The sequence below is a fragment of the Ambystoma mexicanum genome, chromosome 6p, assembly GCF_040938575.1.
Source record: "Ambystoma mexicanum isolate Mex_15411 chromosome 6p, UKY_AmexF1_1, whole genome shotgun sequence".
Taxonomy (NCBI): Eukaryota; Metazoa; Chordata; class Amphibia; order Caudata; family Ambystomatidae; genus Ambystoma; species Ambystoma mexicanum.
Window position 1 is genome coordinate 660972269 of NC_090935.1, and position 18778 is coordinate 660991046.

At 45.0% G+C, this 18778-nt stretch overlaps 1 protein-coding gene across 3 annotated transcripts in view; it reads left to right on the forward strand.

The window, feature by feature from the left end:
* RAD17 (RAD17 checkpoint clamp loader component) overlaps positions 1–18778 on the forward strand; it is a 1130765-nt gene that overhangs the window by 578240 nt on the left and 533747 nt on the right. For 2 of the 3 annotated variants that reach the window (XM_069627538.1, XM_069627537.1), the window contains one exon: positions 11545–11736. The exons of the other annotated variant lie outside the window; for it this stretch is intronic. In XM_069627538.1, coding sequence (XP_069483639.1) covers positions 11545–11736 — 192 coding nt within the window. The remainder of the gene's footprint in view (positions 1–11544; positions 11737–18778) is intronic. 3 annotated transcript variants of the gene reach the window in all.

The window sequence follows — 18778 nt, forward strand, 5'->3', positions numbered from 1 at the left end:
TAGAGAATTTCGAATGTACTGCTTTGTCTCTCAGATTTTGTGCACGTTTCTATACAAATCTTGGAATGGGTTCATTTGGTAGACAGAGTTTCTCTGAAGGCCAGTATTTAGTGATCAGTTTTTTCAATTGGAATGTGTGAAGGCCATGTGTGATCACACATGTCATCTTACTCTCTTTTTGCTCTGCATTGGGAGATACTTTGGGGGTGACTAGGGTGTCTGTCAGTGAATCTTGCCCGTTTTTGTGGATCTACAAAGAAGTTTTCTAGGTTAGCCTCTTTGTTTCAATCTTAAATCCAAATCATTGGCATGGCTGTAAAAGTCCTCCAATGCTGTGCAGTTCCTCCGGTTACAGAGATATTGCTCATAGGCTAGGTTCTCACTGAGATGTCGAGGGTGGTCACTAGAGACATGTAATACTATGTTTCTATCACTTGGCTTGCAGAAGAGGACAATAACCACTTGTCAAGTTAAATGTACTGAGGCATTTAGCTGAACCTAGCTTATCCACCAGTCCTTGGCAAAGGATGCATCATTTTTGGTAACTGAATTCAAGGTCCTATAGTCCATGCAGAACCTACATTCTTTGGTCCCTGCTTTTGGTACAACTGGGCTAGTCCATGGACTCATGGAGTGTTCAATTACTCCAAGGTCAAGTTGTTGACCGTCCTTAATGTGATTCCTCATATGGTCTGACAACCTGTAGCCTCTTCTTTTCATAGGGACACTATCACCAGTGTCGATGTGATACTGACCCCAAGATGCCAATCCTGGTGTTAATGAAAACAAAGGAACAAACTGACTTAACAGAGATCTGCACTCCTCTTGTTGCTGCAGTGTCAACTTAGAAGAGAGTTTAACTCCTATAGTCCCATCTGAAGGGTGTCCTTTTAGAAGATCTAGGAGAGGCGTACTCTCCCCTTATTCTTGATCAGAAGATAGAAGCAAAGCTCCGATCTTCTGGTCTAGGGACATAGGCCTTTGGTCGGTTTGTGTGAAAGACCCTAGGGACCAGCTTGGGGGTTGCCAAAGTCAACCAAATAATTATCTTCCCCAAGCTTGGCTACAATCTTGAAAAGGCCTGTCCATTTGTCCTGTAAAATGCTTTATTGGTACCATAATAAGAACGTGTTGGTCGGGAGTAAACAAAGTTCGCTTTCTGGTCATGCCAATGCTTGACATGGGGTTGGCCAGCCTTCAAGTTCTCAGAAGCCTCTGTCATCACGTGTGCCATCCTCTGTCTGATGCCTAGCACATAGTCAATAATTCGTACTGGCTTTATGGGTGGAGCTCTCTCCAGCCCTTCCTTAATTGGGGCCAAATGTCCTTTGACTGGATGACCGTAGAGGAGCTCAAAGGGAATAAAGCCCAGTCCAGCTTGAGGAACCTCTCTGTAGGCAAAACTAAGGCATAGCAGTAGAAGGTCCCACTTTCTTCTAAGGGGGTCTGCTAAAGCACAGATCGTGCTCTTCATGGTTCTGTTAAACCTCTCTACCAATCCATTTGTTTAAGGATGGTAGGATATTGATCATTTGTAGGTGACCCCACAGATTTTCCACATGGCTTGCATATAGTGGGACATAAAATGTGACCCCTTGTCGGATACAACCTCCTTAGGGAAACCTATTCTGGTAAAAATACCAACTAGGGCCTTAGTAACTGCCTGAGCGGTAACCATTCTCATTGGGATGGCCTCAGGGTATGTCGTGTCTTGGTCCACTACAGCCAGGATAAAGCGGTCGCCTGAGGAAGTCGGACGATCTAGGGGACCAACTATGTCAATCCCCAAAAAGGACTAACTCAACTGGGAGGGGCACTAAGGGTGCCACATTCTTGGTTGCACTTTTGCCAGGCAATTTTCATGTGTGGCAGCCTCTGCAATGATTTTCTACTTCTGCATCTTTGGCCAGTAGAAATACAGTGAGAGTCTCTTTGGTTCTTTTTGTACTTAAATGATCAGTTAGATGGACCTCATGGGCTAACTGCAGAAATGTGGATCTGAGCTCCTGCGGTACCACCAGTCTCCTGAGGTCCCCTGGAGTAGACTCCATAGGTTCACTGTAGAGGCCATCCTCCCAGTAGAGCCTATGCTTCCTGGTTTCTTGCCCTTCAGTCTGGGAAGCTGCCTGCTGGCGCAGACCTTCAATAGAGGGATCCTCTTTGTCCCCTACTAAAGTATGTCCTACACGATCCACCTTCTGCAAGCAACGTCTGCAGCTCAGGATGGTCTCTAGGATCCAAATCCTCTAGACAGAGTTGATTCTCCTCTGCCTCTGATTCATCAGTAGATGGGACTTCTGGGGATTCTTCTTCCACCAACTCACCCACAGCTGGAGGTGGGGACACAAGAGTGACCTGGAGTTTTTCTTTCACAGTAACTCCCTTTTTGGAGTTTTGGGCTTGAGGCCCTTCTTTCCTTTTGAGACTCTAGATTTCTCCTTGGTCTCATTGGGGAGGTCTCTCAAGGTTGCCTCCCTGGCGTTTCTGGTCAGCTCCCTTCATTTCTAAGAAAGGGGGTTTGGTGTGCTAGAGACTACTCCCAGGGTCTTCAAGTCATTTCCTAACGGTACCCTACCAGGCACTTCAGACTGAACACTGACAGTGATTCTTAGTCATATAAGTGATATCATTGCACTCAATCATAGCTGGCAAAATGGGGCACATTTGGACTGGACCCCCTGCTAACTTGGTAAGCCTTTTGGGGGCCTTAGCCACCTCCTCAGGTTTAACGAAAAGTTAATCTGCCACAGTAATGCTGGCCCAAGTGTATTTAATGGCATGTGTGTCCTGTTCATTGACAAGCACGCTGTCTATATAATACTCTTTAGTATTATCAGGGTTGGAGTTAGAGACTTCTATGTTCTGTAATTTCCACAGTCCTACGGAAACTAAAAAAACTCTGGCCCTCATTACGAGTCCGGCGGAAAATGTGCCGGAAAAACCGCCAGGTAGCCGCCGGACCGTAATAATTTACTGGTGCCTGACTTGCCAGAATAACCGGGGCATTACAGCCCGGCGGTCCGGTAATTCAGGCGCCATTCAAATTTTGATCCCCATTCCAGTGGAGTCCCATAGGATTCTATGGGAATGGGGACCACAGAAGCACCGACACCGTTAACGGTGCTTCCGTGAAAGTCTGTTGGCGGGTGCCGTTCTAACTTCACAAATTCACTTGAGAGAATCTGTCATTGTCATATCTAAAGTGCTAAGCGCGATCGTGGCTGGTCTCAAACCAACTTTGAAACTTTTGGTGGGGGGGTTTGTGGAATGTTCTTTCCCATCTTTCTTATGCTTCTTCCCCTCCTCTTTATTACGAGGTGCCCCTGAATCTTTGTAAGTAGTCATGTTGGCTACCCACAAGTCAGCAGCTAGAGGTAACTTCTTAGGGTCAAGTTCTTTAGAGACAGCAAGGTGCTCTCTCAGCTCTGGGGAACAGGCATCAACAATGCTTTCTTGCATGACAAGACATCTCTGATCACTTTGTGGCCCTTAATCCACCTTTCTAAGTTCTATAGGCTCTCACACACCCAAATCGTCCATAACACTCCATCTTTCTTCTTATCGTCTCTAAACCTTTTTAGGTATTGGCAAGGGATCTTCCCAAACCTGGCTTTGAGAGCTGTCTTAACCAACTTGCAGTCTTCTCTATCAGCACCATTCAACTCCATCACAGCCACTCTGGGCTAGCCTAGAGATAACCCATGAACACTTTCACTCTCACGTATAACTTGTACTTTACATGTAAATTCAAAAGTTCCCAACCAGTCCAGAATATCAGTTTTCACATCATACACACTCGCCAAATCCTTGAGGGAGAAGAGGCTTACTGAACCTGGAGGCACAAGGCAAAGAGGACTCTGAAATAGAAGATGAGTCAAGAGACAACTTTTTCATGCAATACTCATGCTGCATCTTTCTCTCTAAGTTGCAGCTCCTTCCTAAATTCCTTTTTCCTCATTTCAGATTGCATCTCCAGTTTTCTGATTTCGATTTGCATTTTCATCTTTTCAATTTCCAGAACAACTTCTGGTGTCATGATAGAAGAAGGTATTGGTGGGACTAGGATAATTGTGGGTGGATCAATAGGCATTCCTGTATCCCCTGCTTCCTCGCTTTCTGGATGATGACTAAGGGTTACACTTGGTCCCAAATTATCCTCACACATCTATTCCTGGAATAGGAGTTACAGGCCTACTCAAAACACAACAATGCGGTGATCCAACAAGCTTTGGATCAATTCACCTTTCTTTCCTTTACAGCTCAGGCCTCTAGTTGTACACATATCCTTTAGTGTATCTACTGTCAGATTGGTTAGAGCCTCTGCTTTAATGTTTTCCATGTTACCATGTTTTAGTAGTCACAATATAGGCAACCAGTCTTGTAGAGGGATTCTTTTGGACACATGTATAACCAGGAGTCAATGTAATCCAACATTACTCAATCCCACCAGCTGTAACGCCAGTTTTAGGGGAGTTTTCCTAAAGTCTACCTGAAGGTGAGACTCTATAAAACGATCCCTTGTTAAACAGATACCAACTAGTAGTATAAGTCTGCACTACCCAAAGATTTGGTAGAATGGCAGAGCAGCCAGGCTTACCCTAGGAGGAGGATGTGAGCTGTAGGTAAGTACAATGATCCCAGTCAATACATTAGTCCAAAGAAACTTACACACTGGAAGGTATTGTAAAATATAGATGTGTTTTATATACAGAAGGCAAGGTAGGTAAATACTATTTTAGACTAACCAACACATTTAGAAAACAATAGCAACACTTTTTACAAGTGACTGCTACAATAGAAGTGGCTTAAGCCCACAACTGTTACAGTGAAATTAGTTTAATTCATTTGTAGAGTCACCCATACAAAGGTCTGTTGGAAGGAATAATGGTTATTCCACACTAGCAACAGAAATCTACTTCTCAGTAACACTTTTCAATGATCCTAATACTTTAGCATTCCAATCCCTAACTAGTTGAGTTCATCATCGTCAGTTGAGGAGGGATGCAAAGTCTTATGCAGCAGTAGAAAAGTTCTTTAGTTACTTTAAGTAGAAGACTTTATTGGAATATCAAAGTTAGGAGGGACCTTGTAAAGGACTCCCTATAGGAGCACAGGCTGTCAAGCCTGGACAACGGGTATGGGTGGTAACCCAACACCTAGTATCGGACTTCAGTCTCACTGGAGCGACTATTCGACTTGAGGTAAGTTCTACCGTGAGCCCCACGGTACCTGAGGGCGATTGAAGAAAACGTAGCTGGATTCTTTCCTGTGCAGCAGCGATGGACCCGCTTTCCTGATTCCTTGGTCTGGTGACGAAAGTAAGGACTCAAAGGGAAGTTGCAGCAGCTGTCGCGAGAAAGGACCCTCAGCAAGAATTTCTTCAGTCTCCCATGTCCGTCTGCAGTTTTGGTGCCTTTTTATCAGCTCCAATAGTAAACGGTTACTGCCCGGTCAATCTGTCTTGATTCTGCTATCCTGCACACTGGTGAGGGGACTTTGAGGAGTGTGATTGTGCCTCTGGAGGTCCAACTGGAGCTCACAAAAGTACTGGGAGGATTTGTTCACGCAAAGATGTTGCACTGCAATTGGATCAGAGGTGCCCTGGTATTCGCGGTTTGCAGCCCTTGAAGGTAACAGCATGTCAGGTGATGGCTCGTTCTGCAGTTCCTTTTATGACTAATTGCACCCACCAGCCAAAGGGAAGGGGTCGCCCTCTTCGGGGCCCTTATTTTGATATGAATACAGGGTCAAGACAGCAGTGGTCCCTTTGCGGTTACTGGAAGGGTCTACCAGCGTCTCTGGTTGTCTTCTGCTTTGGATCTTCTGTTCCAATGGTCGACTTGCCTTCTGGCTCAGGAACCTCACTAGTTATTTGGATTTCCCATTCACTCCTCTGCAAACCCTCCCTGCAGTTTACAGAAAGGGGTGGGTGGCTGTTCAATCAGGACAGCCAGCCCCCCCAGTGGGAACTGGTTCCATTCAGGCACACCAGCAGACAAAAGACAGGGGGTGTTAAACTCCTCCCCTGCTTCCTGTCCTCACAGACACACTAGGCGTGCACCGAAAGGGATGCCGCCAAAGGCAAAACTCAAATTCAGACCTCCCCTCCGAGAATGGTAGATGAAGGGCTAACAAAGGACAACCACACAAGAAATGGTGAAAGAAGAAAAAAGCCACGTTAGAACGTAGGTGACCCTTTTGTGCATAATCAGGGCTGGCAATACAGAAAATAGCAAAAAATGTTGTAGAACACATCCACTGCCACCAGCCATAACTATAGGGTTGTCACTGTAACCAAAAAGGTAAAGGAGCAGAGAACCGGGGGCTACTAGGTATCCCCTTAGCACTCTACATAAAGTGGGGTGTGCTAATCTCTCCCAAGTTAAAGCTTTAGGAAAGATACAAAGTATCCCACTTTCCTTAAGAACAGTAGTTATTAGGAAAATGAAAGAACATAAAAGGAGAACCCAAAGGGTCCCCAGCAACACTGCACATAGGATGCTGTGTGCTGCAAGGTGAAACACAGATGCCTTTGAGAGAGGAAAGCAACATGTCCAAGATGGCCGCAAAGAGGTGAACATTGCGGCCGTAGAGCTCCCGATCCCAGGGCACAACTGACTCGCTCCCCAGCTTGCTCAGCCCTCCCCAGGAGAGTTTAACACACGGCGGACCCCCGGCCTGGCGGTGATGTGGTGGGCATCCTGAAGCCCCGTACCGCAGATGGGTTGCTGCACGATCCGGTTCCCGTGCCACGCCAGCAGCCGCCAGCGGCCTCAGGAGGCGGGGCCCGGGAGCCCGACGCTGAGCCCACAGGACCGACAGAAGGCCTCGCGCAGCACATTGGAGGCTCGTCCCTGCTCTGGAGCAGCCCGGCTCCCTGGAGTAAGTTGGCGAGCAGAGTGTCCCGCCCCGCCCGGGCACTGAGGAGGACTGTGTTTGCGGCGGCACAAGTCATACGCCACCCCAGCGCCCGTTGGAAGGAGGGGCCCGGGATCTCAGGGTTGCGACCACAGGCTCTGGCGGCGAGCTGTCGGACGAATTGCAGGTGGTCTGACCTCATTACTGGCGCGGCCCTATCCTCCAGATTACGCAGGCGGACAAAGGCCCGTACCCCCGGGCACAGAGGAGGTCCCCGTCTGTAACGTATGCTGCACGGCCTCTGCGCGCACGGAGGAGGCGCCCGGGAAGCGATAGAGCACACGTGCGGACCCCCAGCTGGGCAGAGGACGTTGCCTTTCAGGCCCAACAGAAGGTACGAGTGTGGGGGGGGAGAGAGGAACTGATCTCTGGGAGGCTCCACACGATCCCCATACCTCTGGTACATAGGAGGGCAAAGCAGTGTAAACGAAGGGGGGTGTGGAGTGAAATCCGTCAGTGAGCTCTTTACCCGGCACGAGGGCCTCCTATCAGATCTTGGTCAGTATAGCGTACTTGTAGCGGCAAAAAGTGACCAACTGGGAGTACCGCCAGCCACTGGGGGACCCCCTGCAGAAGACCATTCGTGGATCCTGCGCTTGGGGGCGGGTGACCAGTGCGGAGACACAGCTTTCTGGTGCAATTGCCTCCCCTGCTGTATTAAGCCGGACATCCTCTCACTGGCCCTAGCGCCCGATCTCATCCCAGCATGTCCAGGAACTAGTCCAAGGACCGTCAATCTCTCCAAAGATCACTAAAGAAAACTCAGGAGAACGCTCTGTCTAAGATGTGGGCTAAGGACACGGAGGTGGGTCAGGGAACATCCCCCCCAAGAGTGGCCCGCTGGAGAATCACAGGCGGACTCGGAGGGCCAAGACCAACCCATCACGCAAATGACACTGAAGCTCCTGCTGGCCGACATAGTAGACAAGATCACTGATGCAGGCCAAAAGCAAATGGAAGCCCTCAGGGAGGATCTGCCGGAGGGCATCCAAGAAATCAAGAGAGATATCAGTAAAATAGAAGAAAGGGTGGACATGAATGAGAGGGTGATATAGGACTTAGCTGAGGATGCGCGAAAGACCGACGCCCTCCTGGACACCTTAGCGACAGTCACACACAACCTGGAACTCCATGTAGAAGATTTAGAAAACAGGTCTAGACGTTCGAATAGCAGTATTAAGGCTCTTCCGGCGGACATCCAGGACCAGGATCTAGCCCAAGTTGAGGGGCATTTTTGCAGACCTACTGGAAGCGTCAGACACGTCATCCTTGGTCTTTGACAGGTTACATAGAACGGGCCCTAAACGGGCAGATCCGAGCGCTAAACCCAGGGACGTCCTAGTGGCTCTTCAGTTATTCGACAAAAGAGAGAATCCTCTCAGCAGCGTGGAAGGCAGGCCGGATTACCTACAATGGCTCAGAGATTGGGTTGTATCAGGACTTGGCCCAATCAACGCTAAACAAACGCAGAAGAATGGGCCCAGTGCTCGCATATTTGAAAGCTCAGGGCACTAGATACAGATGGCTGCACCCCTTCGGATTGGCCTTTGATTGGCAAGGGAAAGCGCAGAGGATAACTTCATGCGAACAGGGTCTCTCCCTGTTGGGGGTGGAGGAGGATCTCCCGCCTACATCTACGGCGTCCCCAGCAGAGCAAGCATAGAGTCTGGGAATGGTCAACAGCCCCCTCATAGAAGACTAGGAAGAACGCAGGCGCGACAGCTAATGGTTGCTGAAGGGGGCGTCAAAACGGAAAGGGCAGGATTTTAAGAATTGCACAGATGTGAATTGGGAGCAACCTCTGATTAGGATGCCTGGGGAGGGCAACTTTAGTAGGGAAAATGGAAGTTAAGGGCGAGTTTTTGGCATGATTCCACTTTTAAGCGCTCTGAGGGGAGGGTCTGGGAGTATCCCTTGGAATTGGACAGGGAGCTCCCGCATTGGAACTGTTCAAAGCAATTGATGGGACGACTCTCGAGTTGCAGATTCGAGGGGGGCTAAGGCCAGTCGTCTCACATAGCCAGGGGGGGTGGGGCGTTGGGTGGGGGAAGGATCAGTGGTTACTTGCGGGAAACCCAAGGTTCAAGAACCGAAAGCTAAGTCTTCGCACACATCGAAAACTAAAGGGTAAATCATCCCCCCCATCCAGGTCGAAATTTGGTGGCCCGTGTGACCCTTGCCCAGGTGTTCCACTATGTCTACTCAGCGATCAATGAGGATTCTCTCCCTTAATGTGAACGGCCTCAACTCGCCGATTAAGCGCAAGAAAGTCGAGCGATTCGTTAGGCGTGAGAGGCCAGACATAATCACGCTCCAAGAGACCCATATCCGAACGCTTGATCGGAAAAGGGTCACGTTGTGGGGGTACTCCAGGATGCTACAAGCTACACAATTTCAAAAGAAAGCTGGGGTGCTCCTGGCTCTTAGGGATGGCCTGGGATTCCATATCATGGGGGAAGTCACGGACACCCAAGGAAGATTCCTGGCGGTTAACCTGGAGGGCGAGGGGCTCCCCCTTATAGTGGCGACGTTATATGCACCAAATACGGTGCAAGACCTTTATATTCAGGCAGCACTGGGGAAACTAGAGAAATTCGCCAAGTTCCCTGTTGTTCTTACAGGTGATTTTAACCTAGCATGGGATCCTGACAGCGACAGAACGGCGGGATGGGCGGGCTCACAAGGGAGACCAACTGAGGAACTAAAGGAGAAGGTCGGGCAATTGGGCTTAGTGGACGCCTGGCGAGAGATACAGGGGAGTGTGAGGGCTATACCTTTTATTCACATGCACACCGATCCCACTCGAGAATAGACTATATTTGGGTCTCTACCAGTCTATTGGGGAGGACGCAAGAGATCACCATGGGCCCGGCATCGCTCTCCGACCATGCCCCATTAACCATAGTACTGCGAGCTAAGGGCAGATCCTTGGGTCTGTGGAAGTGGCGCTATTCATCTGCTCTCTTTAAAGACCAGGTCTTGGTCCGAGAAATTGAGGAGAAAATGAAACGCTTCTTTGCGGAGAACTCAGTAGAGCACACGAGCCTCCAGACTAGATGGGATGCTTTTAAGGCGACTCTGAGGGGAGCTATGATAGCCCTGAAAGCAAGAAGGGATAAGGAACTGAGAATAGAGGAGGCGCGCCTGGAGGAAGCACTTGGCGATCACCAGATGTTCTGGTAGGTAGGGCCATCTCTGGTCCTTTGTTCCTACATGTAGTGACTGCCTGGATTTGAAATTGTGGCATTCACATTGTCCGTCCAGCCAGAATAAAATTGGACACGAATAGTGAAATCTAGCTCTCAATTGCCCTCAGACATATGATGTAGGGATTCCATCATAATATCTGAGGTCCATTTGAATCAAAGAGCAAAATATTGAAATGTTCATTAGGTAATCTCTCTGCAGTATGGCAATTTATCACCGTTATTCATCTAAATTTCTTCTGAATCAATAGATTATTCCATTTATTTTGTAACTCTGGGTACGTTTATCCTCTGTTGAAGAAATTAATTACAATGTGGATGTTTCTCGAGTTCTAGAGTTTAGAAAGTGCTTCGCCTTTATGGTTTTCAGATGAGCTACTTGTGAACCGTAAGTTTCTTTTACAAGTAAATCCTCCAAAACTACAGTAGCAAGCCACATTGTTTGCTTTCCTTCTCACAACTGTGAACTTGGCTGAATTTCTGTCCTATAGACGTCATTCCAATTCCAAACAAAGGCACCCTCGGTGGGCTTTTAGGCAAAGACCTGTGCCCATCTTGGAAATATGTAGGGGGGCAGCATGGGTTTTAGTCCCCAGTCTCCATGTAACCATACTTTAAATGATTCTCTTGAAAGAATACATCATTTGGCAAAGACAATCGCTACAGCCCTCTTGCTTAAAACCTGGTTAGCATATGCAGTCTCCACTGCCCAATGATTTTGCCCTATTTAACTATAACTAGAAGCTGGTGCATGATATCGGTGGAAAAATATGGAACTAGATTTGGTGGTAGGCGCATAGTTGGAGGTATGGGGGTGCAGGATAAATGAGTCGCGTTGCATGTTTTTCTCCAACCCTGTCTGCAGTTGCAGGCATTCCCAACCAGTCGCAAAAGGAGAGCAAAGACTAAAAGTACCAGGATACATGTCAAGGTAATTTGGAGGGACTGTTTAGCTCGTAAGTACTTTTACTTGCATTGCCCACCTTAGTGAGAATGAAGACTCCGTGAACACACTGTTGGCCATTTGATTCTTTGTGGAGTTAAATGGATGGTTTTCATTTCCTAAACAACATTAGGGCTGGGCTGGGCTTTTAGCTTAAGTATTGTGGTCCAAGATTGCTGTGCCTTCTATAATATTGGTGAGTTTTAATGTCTCCACTGCATTTCCATTTCTAGCTACACATCAGTTCATAGTATTATTTGGCCATGCAATCTAGAGCAGGTAGAGTTAGGTATTGTTGTTTCCTGGATGTCTTGCATTTTGAAAGTTACATCAGTTTTTATTGGCACTGAAAAAAAGAAAGAAATCAGCTTCTTATATTTTACAATGTTGACGGTATGGTTTATTAATTAATGGTTTGTTAGGTTCTATGAGTTACAACAGTTGTGTATTGACATGTTTTTTAAAAAAATATTTCAGATGAATCTTTGCAAGAAAATCTGTTCTCAAACAAGAAAGGAAAAAAATCCATAAAACGTGACATTGCATCATCCAAAGCAAAACCACGTAACAAGTCTGAAAAAAGAAACCCAGAAGGATTACAAGCCATAGGTGGAAAAGATGCATCCCTCTTCCTTTTCAGAGCATTGGGTAAAATACTGCACTTTAAACGTAAGTAAAATATTTGAATATGCATGCATTGTTTTAAGCAACCACGATTCGGCTTCAAATGTATTTTATGGCAATATCCTGGTTCACAAAGAAATTTGGGTTCATGACGCCAAATAGTCGCAATTGTGTTTGTAAGTGTAGATTGTATTAAAAAGCTTGCTCTTATGCAGTTCTTTCATTTCTGAACACCTTTCTAGCAAATAATGTTGTTGTTCATGATGTAGCCTGTTTTTTCAAGCAGTGTCACCAGTGGATCTGACCTGTTAATCAACTGGTTTGGCATCTCGTTTTTATTGTTCAATGAACATTTCGAACAATGTGTGCGACATTGGATCTTCTTCCTGGATGGGCAAACAAGTCCCTTCAAATCTCAAAATAATGACTGTTCGTGAACAAACTGAAAAGAGTTTCATTACATTTCAAGAAGCATAAACGTTTAATTGGAAGTACGCATGACTGATACTCTCCTCTGCTTCTTTAATAGTGTAAATCTCCTCTGTTCACTACTGGGGAGATTGACTATTCTTTTTAAAAAACAAAAGGTTCCCATTATGCAAGTTTAAAGATGAGTTACAGATGTTGCAATTTGAGGAATCGATTTACTTTGAAATGCTAGAAATATTCATTCCCGAGACCAGTCTGTAGCTCTATGGATGTCATCTAGTCTAACCCACGAGAGATGTGTTTTGGGAACAATTGCACCATCTGTGGTTGAGAAGGTCTTGTACGAGTTGGAGATGTCAGTAATTTTATGGTTTCGCCAAAAACTGATGAGTGGCCAAAAACATTGGAATGAAAAGTGCTTTAAACAGTATTTTACTTGATGTGATATTGCATGGTGCAGTGGAATGAGCATTAAGATTGCACATCTTATGTTGCCTAGTTTCTGTACAGCCCGATTTACTCATTGGCAAACTAAAAGCAGTATTTTACTGGGAATTCATGCTAAATTAAACAATTGAAATTGCATTAATTAAATTGTTTAATTTAGTATTTTGTATTGAAATAATTTCCATAGCTTAATTGCATTTAAACAGTATTGGAATTGTGAGGTGACATTGATAATTCTTTTGTGAAAATACTTTTCAAACATTCCTTTATAATGGTAATTTAATATTTGTTTTCAAAATTGATTTTACAATTAATCTAACCTAATATGTAATTGTAAACTGTTCTTTATTACACCATAGCTCCATATCCTTGTCTAACACTCATCCATCTAACCCAACACGAAAGGGTTGCAGAGAAATGTTGTGGTAAAGTGCTTGGCTATTTAAATAATCTGGAGGTTTATGAAGTCCCTATTCATCTCTGATCTTGATTTTTGTTCCATGTACCTGTCTCATTCTAAAGGAGCACTGGATGTGAAATAAAACAAGAAATATTGTTTTTTTTTTATTTACTAACCTAGCACCATAAAAGCGCATAATTATGGAGCTATACTGACTTGCGGCAAGTTTCTAATAAGCAAGCATTTTTTGGCGAGGCAACAGCAAAGGTAACCATGCTAATTGTATTATAGGCATTTGTAATGCATTATTCCTGCCCAGCTGGCATTGATTGATTTGGTATTTGTTATGCGCCTATACATAAGTGTTTCAAGGCACAACCAGGCAAGGGAGAAGGAACAAGGTGGAAGACGAGACGCAAATCTTACTAGGTCTATTGTCATTTAGATCGTGCAAGTGAGCAACAAGAAGTGCATGGGAGAGGGTAAGGGGTGGGGGAGTGCAACCAGAGCAGCAGGGCTCTAACTTAAGTGCAAAGAAGGCTGGGGCTATAGGGAGAAACCCAGCCAGGTAGTGCAAGGAAGCCAGGTGGCAGTGCAAGGTGGGCGGCAAGTGCATGGGGACTGGTCAGGGGTTCAGGGGCCTGGTGGCCCTGTAAGACTCGGAGGTCATCAAGCAGCCAATCAGCAGACAGAAGAGGAGCACAAGGGTAGGTTAGCAGGGGAGAGGGAGCGTGAAAGAGGAGTAGTAAACGGAAGGTCTTGAGGAGCTTCCAGAACTTAAGCAGACACTTCTCAAGGCGGAGAGAGGCCGGGAGGCAGTTCCAGAGGGAGACACCTCCAGAGGAGAGAAATCTACCCCCATTCTTTGCTTGGAGAAGCGACTGATCCGCAGCGAATTAGAGCTAGAAGATCGTAGGGCTCTAGAAGGAAGTATCCGTATAAAACAGTGAATGCGAAAATTCCGCAGTTGAAAATGACGAACGTGTTTCTTTCAAATTATACAAATTGATTTAATATTCATTAAATGTTAGTTTTCCCATTGTTTAGTTGGATCACTATGGAAAGCGATGTCTATTTTTCGTTTTTATTTATAGAATTGTGTTTTTCTTACCATCCTTTTGTTTCCTTCGCCCAATCTTCCGGGTTCCATAGCCCCACGAGTTTCCGTGTGAAGATAGCAACTCAGGAAGTGTAACGTATGAAAAAAACTATTAAACGTCCGTTCGCTATACTTAGAGGATTTCACATTTATGGACACATTTTGGATGTTGGAAACTGTTTCTTTTTCATTTCATAGTTACGTGAAATAATTACCCCGAGACACATAAAAAACAGCATGTAAATATAAGTTTCCCTAATGTGGTGGAATCGATAATTATTTTGTTATGTGCTTAGGTTGAAGAAAAGACAATGTGTACCTTCAGATATGTTGATTTAACTGCATATGAGGCATGAACTATGATGTTGAAAGCAAAACCAAATGAATCAATAGTGCACAAGTTCGCGTTGCCTTTATCAAAACAAAACATAAAGCATTCAGAAGCCGGATCATGTCTTTTGTTTGCTATTAATACTTTTTTGATTCCGCATACAATGTTATTTTCGATTCTGCCATGCCAGTGGAAGTTCCTATTTATTGCTACAAATCTATTTTTCTTTGCGAAATAATTATGTATTACCTAACACTGCCGTGCCATTCTGAAATTAATGTTTATTTAGAAGTTTTGCGACCACTCACTCACTTTTTCCAAATTAGTTATAAAACTTCAAACCTTACCGCCTATTTGTGTAATTACATTTATTTTCGTGTCTGCACAATGGGATAAATGTTCACATTTTTCGGACAGACAATATTTTCGTATTGGGCGAAATTCGAACATTTATCCCATTCGTTTTTTATTTTTTTTAACCGACCATTTCATGGACAACCCTCGAAGGAAGGTATTTAGGAAGAGATAGGCGAAGAAAGTGAGGGCCACGGCCCCAGAATGCCTTGTGGACGATGCAGAGGGTCTTGAACTTGACCCTTGCAGCTACAGGTAGCCAGTGTAGGGATTTCAGGCCGGAGAGATGCGGTCCCTGGACTTGAGGCTAAGGATAAGTCTTGCGGTCCTGTTATTGCAGTACTGTGCAAATCGTATGATACTAGAGTAGGTCTATGGACATGGTGGATAGAGGTTTGCAAACTAATACAAAAAGAGACCAGGGAGTAAATGTCAAGACGCTGGGATTCAGCCCCACAGCAAGCAAAGGACAATCCCAAACTAAAGATCCCAAGTGTCTCTTCAAACTCTGTGTGTTTGGACTACTCAGTCCATGTACCAAATAGGTGCTGAGTGAAAACTCATTACAATGGATATAAATGCACATAATTTTATTAGTCAATACATCCTAAAAACAATATACAAAAACACCATCATAAAACATACACAGTGCATTTCATTTATAAAACATTACCCTAAAATCACATATACAATAAAACCTAATAATCCCTTGTGCAAACTTTACAATATTAAAAAAAAACCTTTGCTAAAAAACTACCTATCAAGTGCAAAGTACAAAGTTGAAGTAAACAATCCAGTGCAAAAAGGGTTGGTTTCAGAACAGGAGGCCTCTACTGGTACAAGCTGCCTCTCTTAACCTAATGAATGGTCATATATGGATACATCCTTTCAATAAAGAAAGGACACAAATACAACTTAATATGTCATTGTGGACACTGCTCAACTTTCCAGTGTCTTAAGACCCGACATGTTTTGTTCTTCTTTCTTTGAAATAACGAAATAACCAAGAACTTCTTCAGGGGACCAACTGCAGAAATATAAAACAACATGTAATGCCAACAGGAAGAATAGGGGAAAGGAAGAAGCAATTCCAAAGTTGATGCTTCGTGTCCAAGATTCTAGGAGAGAGAATGAGAAAAAGGCTGCTATGAGAAAATTATTATAACTTCCAGCTACCTAACCCTAAGGGTATCACTGTCTACCCATAAAGGCTTACCGTGTATCCTGAATTGCCAAGTATCCTTAACACGATCGGATTTGAGCGAGGAAATGACATGAAACAAAAGTATAAGTTAGAATCTTTTAGAGGAGACCCGTGTAGTGGATCTACAACATATCCCAACAATTGGTACATAGACAAGTGCTCTAAACACCAAGGATGACTACGATCGTGTGCCAGTCACTGCCTCGTATTAGTCCATGTCTGTGCTAAATCAAAGATATGCGGAAGAGTTGAAAACGCAACTCGCAATCCTACTGTATTCACCTTGTCAGTGCGTCTGTTGAAAACAAAAATAAGCACGTGACCATGTGTTCGTACAAAATGATAATGTATCGCACTTTCTGGAAAGTTACTGTGAACTGGCTCTAATAACAATCAGTAAGGTGAATGGACAAGTGTACCCCGACGTATGCCCGGATAGAAGAAGTACTCCAAGTTTGTGGCAAAAAGAAATGCACGAACCAGCTATTTAACCTTCCGTTCTGTGACCGCTGGTGTCCGAGGTGCACTCTTGTATCCAATCGTGATGATGGCGGCGTTCGGACCAGTGCTGTAAAATCGGGAACTCTCGTGTCATAACGTCTCGTAATGAGAACGAGCAATGAGGAGTACTGTGAAGAAACAAACGAACACAATGGCCATCACGTCTAGTATCCGCTCCTCGAGGGCAAGTGGGTGGGTGAAAAACATCATGGCAAGCATGCAAGGAATCTAATGCACAACCGCGCTGCTTACCAGTAAGCATCCAATGTCGATCCTTCTAAGGGGTCACTACCGCTAAGTCGACCCTTCTGCTACGTCTCTTATACTGACCATTTAGATAAATACTATTTCGTAGGGATCAACCACGTGAGCATGAGTCGAAAGGACGCCTCCTGTCTGTAAACGCACAAATGTAACAGTTAATCTAGGGTACCTGAACCAGGCCCTCGTGTAGCTTGCACCACTGGACACAATGCCAATCCAAAACGCTACGCCATATCCCTGGGGCGTACCTCCCTCCTTTGTGGCAGAAACTGGTAATCATCGTGGACACGTGGGAAACGTACCCCATCGTCTAAGAGACTGATGAAAAATGTGTATGATCTAGTATCTGCTACTCAAACAACCAAGCAATTGTGTAAAAGAACAACACATTTCTCATGGTTGTATGGAGTAAGTGGGTGACCGCAGAGCGTGCATGTAACTACAGTCAATGGTCAACCTTAATCACGACTGTTGCTCACAAGTGATCCCTGACGTTCTCGTAGAGTAGAACAGAGATAGAAGTTTGCATCAGTATTGCGCATTTTAACGCTGATAAGATGTGCACATTCTGTCTGGAGCTTTGGGTGGATGGTTGAATTTGCTTAATCTTATTGAAGGATAGGGTTGATAATGGGTTTGAATAGTTTGAACCAGGTGATTTGTTAGTTTCCATGGAAAGTGCAAGGGGATCAGTCTTAATTGTATGGACCGCTCATTCCAAAGTCTTGGATTATGTGGTTGACGAACCTTAGGAGTATGTGGAGAAGACTTATTGCTGTGATTTTGTTTATTTTAGGATGGGGATGTTGTTTGAGAGTGGGACAGGAGGGAGGGGTACACTGTTCTCATCTTACTGGACCTGTCTGAAGAATTTAAGAAAGAAATATCGGTCAGCAGCATAATATGGTAGAGGGCCATGCCGTTTATTGTTGTGCCATCAGGAAAATTTGTTTTATGGGGCAATACAGACATATTTTCTTAGGCGCATTCAGCATGAAACGAGGACTAATTGTAGGTACTTGAATTTCATATCCAATGTTTCCGTGTTTTTTTTTTTGTGTGTGTGTGCCTAGAAACACTTGTGTACAGGCGCGTTATAAATGCCACATCATATATCATATCAAATATGTGCTGTAAAAAGAATCATTGCACCCATGTGCTCTCATTCACTCTGGCCATTTCAGGAAAACATTTATAACCCCCCTATTTTATAAATGTTCGCTTCCACTTTCTTCTCTCCTGTGTTGGTGTTTAAGTATTTCTCAAATGGCGTCCGCTTGCAGGTCGCTGCGTGCTTCATGTCTGGGTGTGCCAGCCAGTGTCTCAATTGGACATAGGGGAATCTTTGATTTTCCCCGAGGCCAAAGTCAGCTTAACATTTTTCAAAGGTTTTGATCTGGTTCCCGGCGAACATGTCCCTGACTCTGTGGCAGCCTACTTGTTGCCACTTGTGAAACGTTGACGTTTTGTGACCGGGGGTGAATTGTGGGTTGCCGAAGACTGGTGTATAAGGAGAGGTACAGGAGGTAATGTGATCTCTGTTCACCGCAGAGTCCCATGTCTTGCCCACTGTTCCCACGATTAGGCTAGCATACATTTGCATTGGTCTGTCCGGTCTAAGCTTCCACAGAAATTCCTCCAGTGCAGCCCCCGCGACCGCCCTATCCATAGGTCTCCATATTTTCCCTCTGTCATCTGTTTGCCACTCTCTAATGACCCTTGTTTGGGCAGCAATGTAATATGCCCTGAAATCTGGTACCCCCAATCCCTCCATTGCTACGGGGCTTCTCATAACTTTTGCTGCCACTCTAGGTGGTTTATTTTTCCAGATAAATGTATCTATTGTTTTGTGGATATTTGTAAAGAAGCGTGGTGGTATGTAGGGTGGGTGAGACGTGAAGTGGTAGAGGATTTGCGGTAGCACTACCATTTTCAGGACATTGATATGGGGCAGCCAGTATATGCACAGCAGGCCCCAGGCTATCAGTTTTGTTTTGAGTTTCTCTAGGAGGGGGTAGGGGGTAGTTGGCCTGATATAGTCCGCTCACTGATTTGGTC